Below are 20601 nucleotides of genomic sequence, written 5' to 3'. Positions count from 1 at the left end.
GGGAAGCCCAAATAAAAACAAAGCAATGCTTTGATCACATCCATTTGGAATAAAATTATGAGCACCATCTCTTGAAAGTATAGGTCATATATGCATAGAATGTCCTTTTTCCTGAGCATACAGGAAATGATTAAAGAATCGCTCCAATTGTTACATACACTCAGTCAATGTACACAAGTTTGTGAAAGCAAATCGGGTCCTCCCAAACAAGGACCCAGATCCTCTATTATTTTTCAACTATAGTTGACGATATCTGAGAAATAATAAGGGAGGAGCTAAACACCTTTCCAAGTAATTAAAATAACAGTTTTCTCAAGCAAACTATTCTAGATTCCTGTTGACCTCATTGAAACTCTGACATTATATACAATTTGACAAGTGATATATATGTACTACAGATAAATTTGGCAAATTATCTTTTGAGATAAAACAAATTCATTACCATATGCATTTCCAATCTCATCAATACTGGATATAGAGCAGACAAACACTAGGGAAACAGCCAAGAGAAACCAGTTTAGGACAGGAATATAGATATGGCCCATAAATTTCCGAGAAGTGTGAATTATTTTAAGACGAGGGAAGCAACCAAGTGCAGTTGACTGTTTTATACAAGAAAATGTGGCTGTTGTCATAGCCCGACTTGCAATTAGTGCAGCAATGTTAGCAATGAACAAAGTTGGCCAGAATACACCATCTGCAGACACAAAATAGTATCACATAAAGTTTGTGTGAAGTGCAAAGATAAGTCACTCGTAAGAATGATAAACACTAATACCTCCGTCCCACGAAGATGGTAAAAATTGTACTAGTTTTAGTACAAAGTTTTACCATCTTCACGGCACAGAGGGAGTAGTATAGAAGCATATATATACCAACACTTACTTGGAACAGAAGAAAAAAAGGCCTGACCAGCATCAGCATGGTTTTCCATTAGGTATGCAGCTTGACCCAAATAACCCAACATTAGGCACGGCAAAACAAGAAATACAAATGTAAGCTGAAAAGAAAGCACCATCAGTTTAATCAATATATTATCTTAAGTAAAAGAAATGAAAAAAAATGCCATGATAGTTATAACAGACATGATTCATCACCTGAACAGATCGAATAGAGAAGTAGCAAAGATCAGCAAACATGGCCTCAGAGCCTGCAACATAGGCCAGTAATAATTTCAATCAACCATGTGTACTTGCTAGCAGTAACTAAATAGAAATCGCATATTTACCACATTACAATATATAGATTTTATTATTCTTTTCTCTCTTTTTTTGGGGGGAGGGTCGGGGTACTATGATAGAACAAGCTCATTTTTTGGTTGGGTGCACAATAATTTAGGAAGAGCAAGGTCTCGTGCCACATGCCTGGCAAGGGTTTATATTGATACTCAAAAGGACCAACCACTGAAAGACCACCAGCAGGAACCAAAAACTTCTTCTCAAAATTGTTTTATCCCAACAGTTAGCCTAACCCTCATTGACGTAGAATAAGCATTTTTAATTACAGTACAATTTGCTCAGAAATTTTATTAAAATCATGTTAAAATTGTAATCAAACAAAATTCTATGCATCCCACAATTACTTTGTTTTTGAACCAGCTGCAAGGCACCTCTATTTTCTTAAAGGCAGGGGATAACAGAAGAAGCTACAGAAGACTGTCATAATCATTAAGTGGCAGATCTACAAGAACAATTGCAGCTCAGCCTTCACCAGGCTGTGTAAAATTCAACTATGACTATTTCACACTCTTAAATCTTATCCTTCCTAGACATATTATACCTGACAAAGAACTGAAGCAATCAGTTCTAGGTTCGATCCCAGAATTCATTAAATTCAACCAGAGTTTGGGTCAGACTGAAGTCATCCCAATTTTAAATTTGGAAGTCTTTTTAGTTTCTTCAATACTAATCTACCAATCCAATCAGAATATAATCATTACCAAATGTCTAGGTTGACTAGCTATACAGTAGTCCAACCAGTCACTTCAGCAATTGAACATGAATCTTTCTCTTCTTGCACCATAAAAAGAAGAGACTCAGGTTAAATGAACCCTCAATTCTGATAAAATCATAATGCATATTATTCCACCTCAGATAATTAACAGAAACTTAGACATTAGCCATGATAATTGCTAGCAATGCATTGGGTTATGAACAGAGAAAACACACACACCAAGAGAATCAAATCTACAAACATACAAGTAAAGACAGATATATATATATTATTCCATGATTGCATCCACCACAGTAACGGTCCTGCAAATATTTGCTTACCAGTTGCACACAGAAGACAGCCCCCAAGAGAATACCATGCTTTAGTTGAATTCCTTGCAAAGAAGTAATAGATGTAAATAGGATTAAATGCCCTCAAGACACTGCTATCATATTTGATAAGATTGTATATCCCAATGCCCGCAAGAGAACAAAACCATATGAACAAAGCAGGTCCAACAAAAAGCCCCATTTTGCTTGTTCCATACTTTTGTACACTGAACAAGATAACAAGGAAGGCAACAGAAATCATCACCACTTGATCTGCATAGTCAAGGGAAAAGAAAAAAGATTAACTTAACTACAAAAAGTGACCACAAGCCTTATAGGAAGAACCATTCTACCAATTAACAGGCTAATTAAATTTGCTACATACTACATAGTAGGACCAAAGATCAAAACTTTCCCTTTAAGCTTAACACATTAAATTTCAGTCTCCAAAGAAAAGGACCAAAGCACAGTTCAGACAACTATACCGAAATAAGCCATCAAAAGGCACTGTTATTAAAGCAAAAGCTGCAATAATTTATATCACAGAATAAAGAAGGATAACTCTCTCAATGTGTCTATGGATATCAATACCATATGCAGGCAGTAACAACTATTGCAGATGCGAGTTGATTAATAGGTTAAACAATACCTTGCTTAATTGCATCTACCCCAACTTTCAATCCATTAACGGATGATAGTACTGCAGAAGAAAAGATATGAAGTTAAAATTAATATAAAGAAATGGTACCTGAAAACAACAGTTGGCCTTAAAGACAAACGATAATAGATCATTACAAGTATGATACCAGTATCACTACCAACATACATGACAAAAGTGATGCTTAAGAAGTGAAAAAATACATGACACAACATCAAATAATAACCTGACATTGCTGGTGTAACGACTCCGTTAGCAATCACCATAGAAGTACCAGCAAGCACTAATAATAGTAGAATCTTCTTCAGAGTTAGCGAAGTCTCTAGCCTTTCCTTGATTTTTAATGACCTTTCAAGCTCAGGAGACGGCACCTTTAGCCTAAAACCTGATATTTGGGCATCTGATGGCAACTGATTGGGGAGAAGACTCGCCTTAGCATGACGACAGATCAAGGAGTACAAAGCAAATGTACCACCTGCGGTGATTTTAAAACATCTAGAATATTGAGGACAGATCATTCAGGGGAAAAGAGTGAGAACAAAATAGAATAACAATTTTTATCTTTAAAATATCTAATTTATATACCTTCACCATCATCATTGGCCCATAGAACAACCAGGATATACTTCACTAAAGGAATCAAGATTAAAGTGTACAAGACAAGTGATAATGCTCCAATAATATCTTCATTTCCATTAATAGGGGCCTTTCTAAACATAACACTAAAGGTGTATAATGGACTTGTTCCAACATCACCAAATACAACACCAAGAGTTTGAAAAATCAATACAATTCTCTTTCCCATACTGAGATCCTGAAATCAGAAATAAGAATGCAACAGTTAAAAAAACATTAATTGTACATTGTTCCAGTAGAGCTTACAGCAACATATAACCTTATGATGAACAGCATGAGATTTATGTTTAGTTTCACTGTTCCAGGCAATATCCATTGACCTAATGGATAGGTGAGAGACTAATCTCACTAGTACTACCAGAAACCTAAGCAGGACCCCTCCCAACAATTGTTTTTCACATTCATGCATCCTAGGTTTGAACCTAATACCACATGCTTTAAGGGAGCAAAACCCCTTCCACATGAATAGACACACTTTGTCTATATGTGTTAGGAACACACGATCTGACAACGCACAAAGATTTGCTAACGAGGTTTGGCCAATTATGCTTATATCCCCGCAAGAGTTGACCGGCTACCGCTATATATTAGAGAATCAAGATTTATGTTTTGATTACATCATTTAAGTTTACATAACACATATATAGTTTTACTATGTATTAGATTTGCATGGTCATGTATCACTGCCAGCGGATGTCTCACCCACATGGTCGTGTATGAATGTGTACCACACCTCGGTACACAATTGTGGATGCCCCCATGGTCTGGTTGTGGTTGCCTCTGTAACTCAGACACTAATAGTGCATTAGGAACACCACCATGTGTCTATACACGGCTTGGTCTTGTTCCATTAGAATGAGTCATTTGCGAAACAATCTTCACCTTCACGAATCATGTGTATTTTCTGAAGTATCATATCATGTGTTGTATTTTCTGAAGTATGAATATTTTGTTGTAGTATCTGCCCAGAAGCTATCAACTCTTTGATCTTATGAAACTTCGTATTAATATGTTAGGTCCTAGCATGATATACCAAATTCTTTGCTATGTAGATATCACTTTAGCTATCACAATGCAGTGGAAGCTTCACGAGCTGACACATACTTTGCTTCAACTGCGGACATAGCAACAAGAAATTGAATTGACGATCTCCACATAATTGACCTGCATGCAAGAGTGAAGACAAACCTTTTGTGGGCATTCTATCATCCAAGTCACTTGCATAGTCTGAATCAACATAACCAACAACAAATATTTGTTATGTTGGCTGCCAAACATGATACTGAGAAATGTAGTCCTTTTCAGATATTTTAAAATTCATTTGACTATTTCTCAATATTGCTTATGTGGTTTCAGTATGTACTTGCACACATGGCTTGCGCCAAATCTGGTCTAGTGCAAACTATAGCATATATTAAGCAACCAACTGCATTAGTATAGGAAACCTTTGACATGTGTTCCCGGTACGCATCTATATTTAAATACTGACTCAGAGAAAGCTTGAAGTAATTCACAAATAGAACACTCATCAGTCACCACCATCGCATTACTCATCTCAAATATGTCTAAAGTCTTTTAAATATAGCTTTGTTGGGAGAGCCTAAGTTTTTTTACTCCTCCGCTGTGTGGATCTCCATTTTGAGAATCTTCTTTGCAGTCGTTAAATCCATCATGTCGAGCTCTTTGCCCAATATCAGCTCTTTAATATCACTCAAACGATTAACAGCAATCAACATACCATCCACATAAAGTAGCATAAGAATAGGCGACCCATTAAGAGTAAAAATGAGTTGAGAGAAGTCAAATTTGACTTAATTAAAGTTCACGAACTTTCGAATAGGCTAACGAGCTCAAATTCATGTATATTATTTATGTCGCTCATCAACAAAAATTTAAAGGCCTACAAGGTGTTGGTGGATTATGTATATACATGTAGATGAAGTTTGTGAACTTTATAGTAAATATAGCAACCAAATAAAATTCATATAGTAAATATTGTCTATATATATATATATATATATATGGCGATGCCAAATAACTTTTATGTTGAAGTTTATGACATCCATACATGATACATATACATATATATATATATATATATATATATATATATGTCTATAGAAAATGATTCAAGTTAGAACAATTGTTAATGTGAGAAATAAGAACAATTAATATGTATCATTGAATCTTATTTTAAGTGATCATGTGATCTATTAATTAGTCGGGGTACAATACCTTAATACAACTTAGTCTATAGGTAGTCATTTCCATATCCCACTAAAAACAACAATTGTTATGAAACATCTAAGGAGAACTTAATCCAAGTGACTAGTCATTAGGTGGGAAAATCTCATGATAGCACGTGCAAATAGCACACAAAATAATTCACATCACCAATCCCTGATAATCTATCCCAGCCAACACAGTTGTTTGGATTTGGAATTAACTTATCATGCATTGAAAACATCTTAGAATTAATATCTTTCCAATGTAGAAAGAGAAACTAAAAATTAAATGAAACAACCAAAAATCACACTCAAATCATAGTAACAATAATGGAACATATAAAAAAAACTGCAACTTCAAAAACTTAATCACCTCATAGTCATTTCTATGAGCACCAGGGACCTCAAGAGCTTCAACATCAAATGAATCGATTCGAGGACCAGTTCTAATGAGTCTATGCTCCTCATTTTCCTCATCTTCCGAATCAATCATAGGCAAATCCGCATCAAACTCATCAATCTCTGACACATCCTCATCCTCCTGAAAAACCCATCTCGATTCGGTGGAATCAATTGATGATCCTATTTCGGTATCCCTTTCATCCTCAATCATCGTGGTTTCAAATCAATGATGGAAATGCGGAAAATTGAAGGAATAATTTAGGGTTTTGGAATGGGAAATTGGAACGGGAGAGAAATTGAGGTGAAATTTGATAAGGAGGAAGAAGGAATGTGTTGGTGTTAGGAATATATTGAAGAGTAGAATACAAAAGAAACTAATCAGTTCAGAATCAGTTCCTTCTGCTTCTAACATGTAACTGATTTTTGCTGGATGCGCCAACTTGATTCTTAGATTGTCTATTTTTTAACACTTATTTTTATTATTATTATTACTAGTGTGTGACACAATTCTGTCTCTCGAAATGTTTGTCGATCACATTCTTATTATTTTAAAGTATTAAGTAATTAGTTTTTATGCATTTTATTCTGTAGAATTAAAATATATATTTTTTGTATTGTATTTACTTTATATTATATTTTTTGTTTTTATTAGATTATGTAACTTATAATTAATGTGTTTGAGATGGTTAAAAAATTAAAAAATTGAATGACAAAATAGGAATATATAAATTATAACATGGTGGTAGTTATACCATATTTTGGCTTTATATATAGTATAAATTATTACAATCATTCAATTGGTTCAATAATTAAAACTGATATGAGAGGAATTAAAATATATATTTATATTTATAACAAAACATGATTAAGGGATAAATATGTAATTAAATAGACATATTTTTATATTCTAATTTTCCCATTTACTATATTTAATATTTTTATATTTGTCTTTATAACGTACAAGTTGCTAATAATTTTCTAACACATATTGTAAATAATTTTGTAACATATATGTTGCATAAAACATAAAAATGAATAGAATTTAATTGGATTTGATACATTTCTTTATCTCAGAATTTTACTATGTCAATAACAGGTTGAAATTCCACTATGCAGAATTGGGAAAAAAATATTGCGGTAAAGTTGAAAACTTTGAAGAAAAGTAACATAACTCTCTCTATAAAAACTTTGATAAATTTATAGGCACAAGCAACCAAGTTGAGAAATTTATATAAAGTTTGATATATGTTCCTCAAATTAAATCTTAGGCACAAGTTCATAAAAATAAGAATGTGGGTCGATAGACACTGAGTCAACTTATATATAATTTATGTTTATATAGAAATGAGTCAAATATAATGAGTCGAAATGTATGCAACTTAACTTCGAGTTGTTTATTTAACAAGCTCTATTTTTAACATTTAGGTTCAACTTATTTTATTCATATCAATTTTATCCAGCTAATTAACGACTTAAGTTTAAAACGAATGTCAATTTTATTCATTTTATCAAGTGTAATATCTATACACTGACAGCGTAATAATTTATACATTGTTAGTGCATCATCCATCATTTATGTGTATTACTTTTATTTAAGAGGCAATGATATTAAAATATGACTGATGGATGATGTAGTGACAATATAAAAATCTCTTACATTATTAGTGTATATATTTTTCTCATAATGTTAATATTGCAATACTTATAAATGTAAAAATGGTCGAGGGGAAAAACTTGAGAGAGTTGAATTTGGTAATTGATTAAATAATTGTGAGTGTATTACAAAAAAGATCAAAGGATGTATTTGTATAGAATCAAGTTTCAAATAACTACCTTTTTGATAACTAAGTAGCCAATTATCATTAATTAATATAAATTAATGAAAACAATAAATTGCTTGTTAAACAAGCTACTTGATTTATTGGATTGCCTTGTGAATACACCTTACCTTGGCCTGTAGGTCATGTTGCTCGCCTCGCCTCGGTACGTGCCAATGATATGTGTGTGTGCCTTGGTACATGTTGTTCACCTTGTCTTGCATGTGCAAATGATGTATGTGCTTGTGCCTTTGGCATAAGCTTCTGACCTTGGTGCTTGTGTTCGATCATATGTAAGTGGTATTGTTATTGCACAAATATCACATGCCACTAATTGTGTCATTGGCACTAATCTAGCATATGCCACTAGGATTGTGGCCTGTGCCATTGGCACTATTCTACGTGTACCAATAATGCCTAGATTCATGCCAATTGCTTAATACCCTCACAAGTTAGGGCGCATATGTTTAGGAGACCCAAGTTGAAATAGATTGTGGGAAAATCCTTAGCACTCAATTGTTTTGTCAATGCGTTTGAAAATTGAAGTTTGGATGATACTGAAAGCAACTTGACCAACCCATTGGAACATTATTCCCTAACAGTGTGATAATTTAACTCAATGTGTTTGAAAATGGATTAGATACTATGTAGGGTACAGATTGGTTGTCACAATATAGTAATGTTGGTGAAGGATGAGAAAGTTGTAAATCGTTAAGTAACTGAGTGAGCCACTTAATTTCACAATTTGTGATTGCTAAGACTCTATATTTAGCCTCACAAGAGCTCCTTGAAATTGCTCTCAACTTCTTTGATTTCTAAGAGATGATAGAGTTACCAAGGTAGATGTAGAACATTGTTATTCTTTTCCTTGTGTTTGGGCAGGCTACCCAATCAATGTCACTATAGGTTGTGAGTTGAATAAAACTGGAGATGGCAATATGGTCATTGCCTGTGGGCCAGCCCGCATTGCCCGCAAAAAAATGTGACCATGACATGATATTTTTGCATATTAGCTCATATTGTCCGGTCCATTTGCTCGCTTTATTATAGGGTATTTTAAACGGGCTTCGTGGGCCGCCCACATGCTTACATCCAATCCCTTTAATTTTTAAATGTGGCCCAATGGCCCAACTCTATTCACGGATTCACCCACCCAACTCCTTATTTCCTTTCCTTTGTTAATTTTTACACAAGTGTAATGTTACGTCTTCACTCTTCAATCTTCATTTACCCAATTCCATTCATTCTCTATTTCATTTCCACTTCCATTCATATTTCACTTCCATCTTCATTCTTCAATGCTTGAAGCTTTAACATTCAACACTCATCAATTCTCAGCTCAACACTTTCCATATTTGTTTTTACTTCTTCTTCCTCCAACTCTCATTCTCCACCATGACAACCAGATCTCACAGCCACAACGAGGATAAACCATCAACTACCCACAATGATGGCGATTGTGATCTCATCCAACGAAGACAACGATCACGACAAGTGGATGCAGGTTTGATTTTCCCCAATTCAATTTCCATAATTTAGTTTTTCCCAAATCAATTTTACCCTAATTTAATTCCCCCTAAATTAATGTTTTTTCTTCAATTTCCCCAATATATTCTTCAATTTATGCTTAGTTGATCGATGAAGTTTAAAATAAAATATTACATACTATTACATGTGTATAAGAAAATAGGAACTGAAGTGTTCTCTATTGTGTCCATTAGTACAAACAGAAGCTTGACTTTTTTCTTGTGCATGATTTTCATTTATGTAATAAAGGTGAATGGAAGATTGGTCTAATTTTTCTTTTCCCTCTTTTGTTTCTTCTATTAAGATAATAGGAAACATCAAACCACTTTTGTTGTATGTTGCTTTTACTATAACAAGCTGACATCTCTAAAATCATGTGGCTAAAACTTAAATGTCATAGTGGCCACTAATATGTAAGTTATAGTAAAGATTAGCTTTGTCAATGCAAATTAGGAAGGTATTAGAAAATAGGAAACATGGGCTTAAAAAATCAGTATGAACACAAAATTTAAGTGTTAGATGAGCTTAAATTATGTTGCATGACAATCTAGCAAAATAATGTTATATTTTTTAACTTTACATCGGTGACATAAGGAGAACAAAACAAAAAAGATTATGAACTGTATTTAACATGAAGCCAGGTACAATATATCAAAATCATCGAAGTGATTGTGTTTAAAAAATGATGTGGTGTCATTTTAAAAGAGTATGGTTTTAAAATTAGAGAATAATGTATCTCCTTATATCAGGAGATAACTTATCTCCTCTAGCCAGTAAAAATGTGACATGTGTGCTATTTTGTTTATTTTTAAAAATATTTTTATAGAAAATGATGAAACATGACACATGTCATGATTTCACTAGCAGGAGGAGATAACTTATCTCCTTATACCAGGAGATACTCCATTCCCTTTAAAATTATTGCTTATATATCTAGTTAATCTAACTGTTACAACTTGGTTGTTCATGTGGTAGCAATTATTGACTTATTGTAGTAGATATTGGTGTGCCTGGAACAACTCAAACAAGTGACCCTAGTGATGTGAATGTTATTGATAATGATGTGCACCCTTCTTCTAATTCTAGTACAACTAAAAAAAGGCCAAGAGCAACAAGAGCTATATGTTGGAATTTCTTCACAATTTTAAAAGAGTTGCCTAATGGGGTTAAGAGGGTTGAGTGCAATGCTTGTAATGCATAGTACAAAGCTGGTGGGAATAAATATGGGACACATTCTATGACTCATCACTTAGATGATTGTTCAAAAACTAAGTTTGAAGATGTGGGTCAAATGATGATAGATAGACAAGAAAAATTGAAGTCTCACTCTCACACTATAGATCAATTGGTATCTCGTGACATGTGTGTTGCTGCAATAATTGAACATGATTTTCCATTTAAATTCGTTGACTACAGAAAGATTAGAGCTTGGTTGAAGTACTTGAATCCAGATTATGCTTATATTAGTAGAAATACTGCAAAGACTGATGTATTAAAAGTTTACAAGCATGAGAATGAGAAGCTTCGACAGACATTAGCTAGTATTCTTAATAGGATATGCTTAACTTCTGATATGTGAACAACTTGTACAACTAAGGGCTATTTATGTTTGACAGCTCACCATATTGAGTTAGATTGGAAGTTAAATAGTAAAATTTTCAACTTCTGCCACATGCCTTCTTCTCATACTGCCTTTGAAATGTGTGCAACAATATTACAGTTTTTGAAAGAGTGGAAAATTGATAAGAAAATTTTCTCTCTAACTCTTGGATAATGCTAGTTCAAATGACACATCGCTGGAAATATTGAGGAATAAACTTGTTGAGGATGATAATCGCCTTCAAAAAATGTACTATAGAGTCGAGTGGTCTTATTGACACTTCCATTGAGTTAAAACTCGATGTGCCAATAAGATGGAATTCAACTTATATATTACTTGAAAGTGCTCTAAAATACAAACACGCTTTTAGTAATTTTCCAATATATGTTTCTAATTACCGAAATTGTCTTTCGGAAGAAGAATGGACAAGAGCACAACGAATTTGTGATTTCTTGTGTCCATTCTTTTAGATTACTGACTTGATTTCTGGTACATCATACCCAACGTCTAACTTGTATTTCATGCAAGTCAAAAAAAATTCAATGTGTTCTACTTCAAACTGCAAAAGATGAAGATGAAGTCATAAGGGGGATGAGTGAGAAAATGATTGTGAAGTTTGAAAAATATTGGAATGATTATAGTGTCACACTTGCTATGGGAGCAGTTTTGGACCCACTGATGAAGTTGTAAATGTTGAGATGTTGCTATTCAGGAATTGGTGTTGGTACTGCTGATGAAAAAGTAGCACATGTGAAGTCAAACTTGTACATGTTTTTTGAGAAGTATGCATCTAATACAAGCAAGAATCAATCTAACTCCAATGTGCAAACCAATCTTACAAGTGGCCCACTTCCAAGTACATCAAAGGGTACAAGTTCAGTCAAAATAGGCATGTTTGTGGTAAGTTTAATTTGTTTAGTGTGACTTAGATTGATTCGTTATTATTTGTTTCTACTTTTGATTGTTTGTTTTAGTAAGTTTTTTCTATTGTCTGATTTTTATGGTAGGAATTAAAAAAATATAATATGATCCTTGTAAGTCAAGCTGGGAAGTCTCAACTAGATGTCTACTTAGATGAACCAATCAAAGAGTTAGATGAAGAATTAGATGTCTTGAAATGGTGGAAGGGTAAAGTTACTCATTTTCTTGATTTATCATTATTGGCTCGTGACTTGTAAAGCATTCTCATTACTACCGTTGCATCTGGATATGTGTTTAACATTGGTGTATGGGTCCTTAACAAATATAGGAGTTGTCTTTTGCCAAAAAATTGTACAAGCTTTGATTTGTACTCGCAATTGGTTGCACGACTTTGCTAACAATGGTAAGTTGGTAACTTGTTTAATGCAACCTAACCTAAAATTCGATTATTTCGTCTTATAATTGTTCAATGTGGGTTTAACTATTTCATACTTCTAATTTTGTTACTATATATAGATGAAGATGATGATGAATCTAATGATATTGGGAATGGTGCAAATTCAAGGATGGTTGATTGGAGATGATCAAATGATGATTGAAGATTTTAATATTAGCTAATCTAAAACTTTATTACTACTTGGTTATTTTACAATTATTATTGCAGACTTGTTAGTAGAATTGTTATCCATTGCACTGTTTAGAGACTTAGAGAGAATTATTATTTAATGTGGTTAGAGAGACATGTTGTGAATTATTATTGTGGAGACTTTCAATTGTTATGTAATGTGGTTATGTAAAATCTATTGATTTATTACCTACTGTACGTCATAGGAATGATTCACACTTCACAAGAACATTGCATTGTTTTAAAACGGGCAGGGCATGCCATTTTATCCATTAACCCATTGTAGACATGCTCGCGCCCACTTTAATTATTGCGGGCATGGGTAAAATGGGTCGGGCAGCCCGTTTTGCCATCTCTAAATAAGAAAGGTACAAGTGAAGAAAATACCTAAAGCAAATGTACCTTTAATATATATATCCTACAACTCTTAGGACTGCTTCATGATGATCGTAAGTTGAATTTGCCATGAATTATTGAGTTAGATCAATCTTCCAATTAGTCTTCTATATGAAACATGATCTGAGCATGGCTTGCTCGATCCCGAATGTAACTGAGTTCCAGCAAGCATAGGTTTAGGAGAGTATTTGCAATTTAACAAGCTGCATCTAATACAATTTCTAGTGTATACTTTCTTTATTTATAGAAATGCATCTTTTAGTTCTTGCTATCTCGAATCCAATGAAATATTTAAGGTTTCCAAGGTCATTAATTTGAAAGCCTTGTCCAAAATGGACTTAAGGTGATCAATATCTTTGATGTTGTTATCTAACATTATTATAGCATCTACATAATGAAGGATGATTATAATAGATCCATTTGCATGGTTCTTCACAAATAGAGTGTGATCACTTTTAGACTTCTCATATCCATTATTTACCTAAATTCGGATAGCTTTGCAAATCATTGTCTAGTAGCTTCTTGAGTTCATATAGAGATTTTTGAATCTTACACACTTGATTAGGAAGATTAGACTCCAATCCTAGGTGTAAAACCATGTAGACTTCTTCTAACAAATCACCATGAAGAAAGGTATTGTTCATCCAATTGTTTGACAAACAAATTGTGGATGGAAGCTAATGCAAGTAATAATCTCATAGTTATTATTTTTGCCATTAGTGAACAAATGTCTAGATAGTTCACTCCCTTAGTTTGAGTATATCCATTTTCTACTAATTTAGTCTTGTAACTCTCAATGTTATCGTTTGCTTCGTATTTGATCTTGAATATACATTTCCAACCAATAGGAAATTTATCATTTGGTAATGTAGTTATTATCTAAGTGTTTTCATACCTCCAATGATCATACTAAATGGCTTGATAGTAGGTTATAGGTTCTAGATGAGTGGAAATTGATAAAATTGTCCTTTTGTGTAAGAAAGATAGAGATTTGAGAGAGAGGGATGATAAAGTTAGATAGGGAATTACATGGCTAGGATGGATAGTGTTAGCATTTTGCATTAAAGCACAATGATAGTCTTGTTGGTAAGTATGGGGTCTTGATACGTTATCACTTTTCCTAGGTAGATTAAGTTGTCACTCAAAAGTGATCAATGGTAGGTTATGAGTGGGTGAATTTTATGTGGTTGATTGAGGAGTTAGTGTATGAGGGTCAGATATTGGTGATTTGTTATCTCGATTAAGAGGATATTTTGTGGGAGGGAAGATGACATCATATAATGTAGGAATTGTATCAATGGAAGTAGAAGATGAGATATGAGAGGATGTTGGTTTATAAGGGAATATTGATTCATATAAGATCATATTTTTAATAACTTCTAAAGCTCTAGAAGTAGGAATAAAAACAATATAGTATTTTGTCACATCCTTATATCTAAGGAAATGCATTTATTTTCCATATAGCCAAACCTTGTTTCGTGTAGAGGTGAAAAGCTTGTGTAACACAAGTATCCAAAGACTCTAACAAGTTGTTGAAGCTAACAACAACATTATTTGATATAATAATGTTGTTAATGCATCAGCTATTATATTAAATAGTCTAAGAAAAAGAAAAAATCAAGAAGGAACTAATTCTTCGAAGAGTAATGAAATGTAGCAAAGAAAGCAAGAAGAAAAATAATGCTTGATATTTTTTATTATCAGATTTGAATTGCCTTTTACAAGCTTGGTTCTTCTCACTTTATAGGAAGAACTAATGAACCATTCTTAATAACAAACTAACAAACTAAACTAACTTTAATTAACACATGCTAAATATTACAAAATACATGAATATCACAATGACTTGGACAACAAGTAACAGAAGGCCCAATGGACTCATGCCCATATTTCTGGTTAGGATGCTTGATTGGTCCTTGGCATTGTTTAACCGATGCTTGGCCTGAGTCATGCCTGAGTAAATGGCCTGAGTTGTATTCAGAACAACTCTGACTTGATGCATCTGGTGCAGAGTTTATGAGACTGCTCTGGCCTGGTGCATCTGGTGCAAGAGGTATGGACCTGCTCTGGCCTTGGCTCTAGCTTGGTGTGTGTGAGATTGTCTAGGACCCCTGTTCTGGTGCAGCTGATGCAGAGCAGGGTGTTGGTTGATAAAATGCAGAACATTGTCCAGATTTGAAGTATTAATTGTGTTAGTCATGGTTGGTATTGGCTTAAGGCTAGTCACTACATCATTAGTCTTGATCATACTAGTTATAGTTAAAGAGCTTACATGATTAACAAGGGTCAAGTTATCTTTTAATTTTGATACCCCCCACAAGTTGGGGCGCATATGCTTAGGAGACCCAACTTGAGGTGAATATCTTTGTAAACAGTTGGGCCTAATGCTTTAGTTAAGGCATCAGCAAGTTGCAAATGAGAAGGAACAGGTAGAAGCTTAATCAAACCTTGGCTACACTTTTCTCTTATTGTGCGTCAATCTATCTCAATATGTTTTGTCCTTTCATGAAAAACAGGATAAGAAGCAAGATAAATAGCAAATTGATTTTCACAATATAGTATGGTAGGCATAGAGTAATTAAGCTGTAAATATTCTAAAACATAATTAAGCCAAGTGATCTCACAAGTGGTTAATGCAAGAGCCCTGTATTCTGCTTCACATGAGCTTCTAGAAACAGTCCTCTGCTTCTTTGATTTCCAAGAGATCAATGAATCTCCTAGATATATGCAATATCCACTCACGGATCTTCTAGTGTCTGGGCAAGATGCCCAATCACTATCACTGTAGGCTTTTAACTGCACAAGAGAATTAGCAGGGAAAACTAATCCAAGGGCAGGGGAGCCCTTTATATATCTAAGAACCTTCATGACAGCAGTGTAATGCAAAGTAGTAAGATTAGCCATGAATTGAGCTAATTGATTGACACAAAAGGTTATGTCAGGTCTGGTATTAGTTAAGTATATCAACCTTCTAATCAATCTTCTGTAAGCATGAGGATCATTAAAAGGGGTACTGTCATCCTGGGACATATGAGCACCAGGGATCATAGGGGTAGTGGATGGCTTACATCCAATCATACCTGCATCAGAGAGGATTTCCAATGCATATCTTCTCTGATTCATAGAGATTCCAGCTCTGCTCTTAGCAATTTCAAAACCAAGGAAATATTTCAGATCACCTAAGTCTTTGGATTTAAAGGTTTTGTCTAGGATTTGTTTGAGGCTATTGATTTCCTCAATATGGTTTCCAGTAAGGATGATGTCATCCATATAAACTAATATGGCAGTGATTAGAACATTGGATGACCATTTGATGAACAGAGACTGATCACCCCTAGATTTATGATAGCCATTTTCGATAAGGAAATTGGAGAGTTTGGCAAACCATTGCCTACTGGCCTGTTTAAGGCCATATATGGACTTCTGAAGTTTGCAAACTTCATTGGCTTGAGTATGAGAGAGGCCATGGGGGATGGTCATATAGACCTGCTCATGCAACTCTCCATGGAGGAAAACATTGTTAACATCAAGTTGCTTAATGTGCCAATTATGAATGGAAGCCAAAGATAGCACAAGTCTGACAGTTGATATTTTAGCAACATGGGAGAAGGTCTCTAGGTAGTCCACTCCTTCAGTTTGGGTATATCCCTTAGCAACTAATCTAGCCTTATGTCTCTCAATGCTTCCATCAACCTTATACTTTATTTTAAACACCCATTTACATCCTATGGCAGATTTATCCTTAGGCAGATTGGTCATGATCCAAGTATTATTCTCTTGGAGAGCAGACAATTCTTTGTTAATGGCATCTTGCCATTGGGGGAACTTAATGGCTTGGGAATAATTCTTTGGTTCAATGTTTGTAGTTAAGGACAATACTCTAGATTTATGTTCCCTTGAGAGCCAGTCATAGTTTAAGTAGGAGGATAAGGGGTATTTGGTAAGGGTGGTAGGGATGCTGGTCTTATTTAACAATGCACAATGGTAGTCTTGGAGATAGGTGGGAGCCTTAGGAACTCTGGTACTTCTCCTAAGGTTTTGGTTCTCACAATTCCTAAGAGTTTGGTCACTAGATCTCTCATTATAACAATTCCTAAGAGTTTGGTCAGTAGATTCCTCATCATGATCTTCTATACCATTTCTGTCTTCTGGAGGGAAGAGAGTGATGTCCTCAAAGGTGAGAGGGTTGGTTTCACAAGCTTCCTTGTTTACATCTGGATTGATTGTTCTTTGAGGGACATAAGGGAAAATATTCTCATAGAAAACCACATTTCTACTTATCTCTATGGCTCTATTACAGATTGAGGATCATATATCCTTTAACTCCTTCCTTGTATCCAAGGAAGATGGATTTGTTTGATCTAGGGTCAAATTTTTCTTTGAAATGGTTATGAGTACTGACATAGCAGAGACATCCAAAAACTCTTAATGAGTTCATATTAGGCTGAGTCTTAAATAAGACTTCATGAGGAGTCCTATTCTCAATGACAGAAGTAGGGAGAATATTGACTATGTGGGCAGAGTGTTTTAAAGCAAAAGACCCATAAACCTTGGACAATCCACTTTGTATCAATAGAGCTCTAGCTACATTCAAAAGGTGTTGATGTTTTCTCTCAACTATTCCATTTTGTTGAGGAGTATGAACACAAGTAGTCTGGTGTATAATTCCCTTACTAGCATAAAAAGGTTTCATATTAAATTCGGGGCCATTGTCACTCCTTACAATTTTCACTTTGAGATTGAGTTGATTCTCTATCATTAAGACAAATTCTTGCAAATGTTTAGAGGTTTCTTCCTTAGAATTCATTAAACACACCCAAGTATATCTACTATAGTCATCAACTATGGACAAGAAATATTTATATCCTTGAACAGAGGGAATATGAAAGGGACCTCATATGTCAACATGTATTAATTCCAATCTATGTGATGAGTGAGTACAACTTAAAGGGAAAGGCAATTTCTTTTGTTTAGCTTGATGGCATACATCACATATGTTTACTGAATTCAATAAAAGGAAACATGCTCTTTACTTTATTCATACAACTGTGTGATGCATGTCCTAGTCTATAATGCCATACATTTGAGTCATATATAGAAGCAGAAAGGTTTATGCGGTGTGAATGTTTAGGAACTTGCAAGACATATAGGCCATTGGAAGATTTAGCTGAACCAATCATCCTCCAAGACTTCTTTTCTTGGATTTCACAATGGTTAGCATCAAAAGATAGCATACATTTGGAGTTTGATGTAAGTTTAGATATAGATATTAAGTTATATGCAAAATTGGGTAGATACAAAACATTGTGAATTACCATTTCTGGGAGAAGTGAAACTGTCCCAGCAAAGGTTGATGTTACTTCATTTCCATTGGGTAATCTTACCCTAATAGGCTTTATTTCTCTATATGTAGAGAAGTTATTCAAACTAGAACTTATGTGATCTGTGGCACCACTGTCTAGTATCCAATTTATAAAAGAATTAGTAGTTTTAGAATTACATGATGCTTGATTATTAAGGCAGGTGGATGTGGCTGACAACACACTACTAGTGATGTTATTTGAATCATTTTGACTCAACTTTCCAGGGTCTTCACTAGACTGCTTCAGCATGCTCATCAATCTTTGGTATTTGATCCTTGCTCAATCCATACACTGGTTCATTATGATTTGTCTGTTGTTCCAAGGTGTGTGTTTGGTCCTCCATCCTTGAGCTTACAATTGAAAGAACTCGATCATTCTTCCCAAAATTTGCTGGAAATCCATGCAACTTATAGCATGTCTCTACTGTGTGACCACTCCTTTTGCAATGAGTGCAATATATGTTACTATTGGAGTTCTTGCTCCATGACCCTCTTCCTGAGCCACTTGAACTGCCTCTTCCAGAATCAGTTGGCACAAATGATTTTCCTGAACCTTGGCCTCTTCCAGGATAGCTTCCCTTTCTCCAATTGTTTGACACTGCCATTGCCTTAGAGTCTAATTAGTCTTTCTTGCTGAATTATGAGGGCAAATACCTTACTCATGTTAGGCAGGGGATCCATGAACATGATTTGTGATCTGACCCCTGCATAGGCATCATTAAGTCCACTAAGAAAAACTATCACTCTATCTTCCGTTCTATGATTTCTTACATCAGAAAGTACATCACCACAACATTGCACTTCACATATGCATTTTGGCATAGGCCTGAAGTTGTCAAGTTCATCCCAGAGTGTCTTTAGTTCTGTAAAATAGTTGGATACATCAAGGTCTCCCTGTGTGAAGTTGGTGATTGTTCTCTATAACTCTGCAATTTTGTAAAGATTTCCTTGAGAAAATCTCTCACTCAGCTCATCCCAAATTTCATAAGCTTTGTCAATCCATATGACACTTTGTGCTATTGAAGGTGTTACTGATCTGGTTATCCATGAAGTAACAATATTATTTGCTCTCTCCCATGCTCTATAGATGGGATCTGTTTTGCAGGCATTTTTATGGATCCATCAACGAAGGGGAGCTTTTATTTGGATATGAGGCTCATTCTCAATGCTCGTTCCCATTGATGGTAATTCTCCCCATTCATAAGAGGTGAGACAAGGGCACTTGCAGGATTTTCTGATGGGTGCACATGATAGGGAGAATCTGGATCTTGGGCAGGATTGATGTGAGTGGCATTGGCCAAAGATGACGTCTCGAAGGACATGATGAATGTAGCAGAGCTCTTAAAAGAGCTCTGATACCATCTAAGAAAAAGAAAGAATCAAGATGGAACTAATTCTTCTTGTTTGAAGAAGAAGAATGTGATAAAGAAGAGTAATGAAATGTAGCAAAGAAAGCAAGAAGAAAAATAATGCTTGATACTTTTTATTATCAGATTTGAATTGCCTTTTACAAGCTTGGTTCTTCTCACTTTATAGGAAGAACTCATGAACCATTCTTAATAAAAAACTAACAAACTAAACTAAATTTAATTAACACATGCTAAATATTACAAAATACATGAATATCACAATGACTTGGACAACAAGTAACAGAAGGCCCAATGGACTCATGCCCAGATTTCTGGTTAGGATGCTTGATTGGTCCTTGGCCTTGTTTAACCGATGCTTGGCCTGAGTCATGCCTGAGTAAATGGCCTGAGTTGTATTCAGAATAACTCTGACCTGATGCATCTGGTGCAGAGTATATGAGACTGCTCTAGCCTGGTGCATCTGGTGCAAGAGGTATGGACCTGCTCTGGCCTTGGCTCTAGCTTGGTGCGTGTGAGATTGTCTAGGACTCCTGTTCTGGTGCAGCTGATGTAGAGCAGGGTGTTGGTTGATAAAATGCAGAACATTGTCCAAATTTGAAGTATTAATTGTGTTAGCCATGGTTGGTATTGGCTTAAGGCTAGTCACTGCATCATTAGTCTTGATCATACTAGTTCTAGTCAAAGAGCTTACATGATTAACAAGGGTCAAGTTATCTTTGAATTTTGATAAATAGTGTTTGCACATATTTAAATCAAAGAAATACAACAACACACACACACACACACACACACACATATATA

General features: G+C 34.8%; 1 protein-coding gene across 1 annotated transcript in view; it reads right to left on the bottom strand.

The window, feature by feature from the left end:
* LOC109334848 (potassium transporter 7-like) overlaps window positions 1-6640 on the bottom strand; it is an 8726-nt gene extending 2086 nt beyond the window's left edge. Inside the window, exons 1-8 of the mRNA XM_019570836.1 lie at window positions 6154-6640; window positions 3505-3733; window positions 3146-3394; window positions 2911-2961; window positions 2274-2534; window positions 1098-1150; window positions 886-1000; window positions 443-697 (exon numbers count right to left, since the gene is read on the bottom strand). Coding sequence (XP_019426381.1) covers window positions 443-697; window positions 886-1000; window positions 1098-1150; window positions 2274-2534; window positions 2911-2961; window positions 3146-3394; window positions 3505-3733; window positions 6154-6393 — 1453 coding nt within the window. The 5' untranslated portion in view covers window positions 6394-6640. The remainder of the gene's footprint in view (window positions 1-442; window positions 698-885; window positions 1001-1097; window positions 1151-2273; window positions 2535-2910; window positions 2962-3145; window positions 3395-3504; window positions 3734-6153) is intronic.

Source organism: Lupinus angustifolius, chromosome LG02 (genome assembly GCF_001865875.1).
Source record: "Lupinus angustifolius cultivar Tanjil chromosome LG02, LupAngTanjil_v1.0, whole genome shotgun sequence".
Lineage (NCBI taxonomy): Eukaryota > Viridiplantae > Streptophyta > Magnoliopsida > Fabales > Fabaceae > Lupinus > Lupinus angustifolius.
Note: the sequence above shows the minus strand (reverse complement) of the source record. Positions and strands in the feature narration are given on the sequence as shown.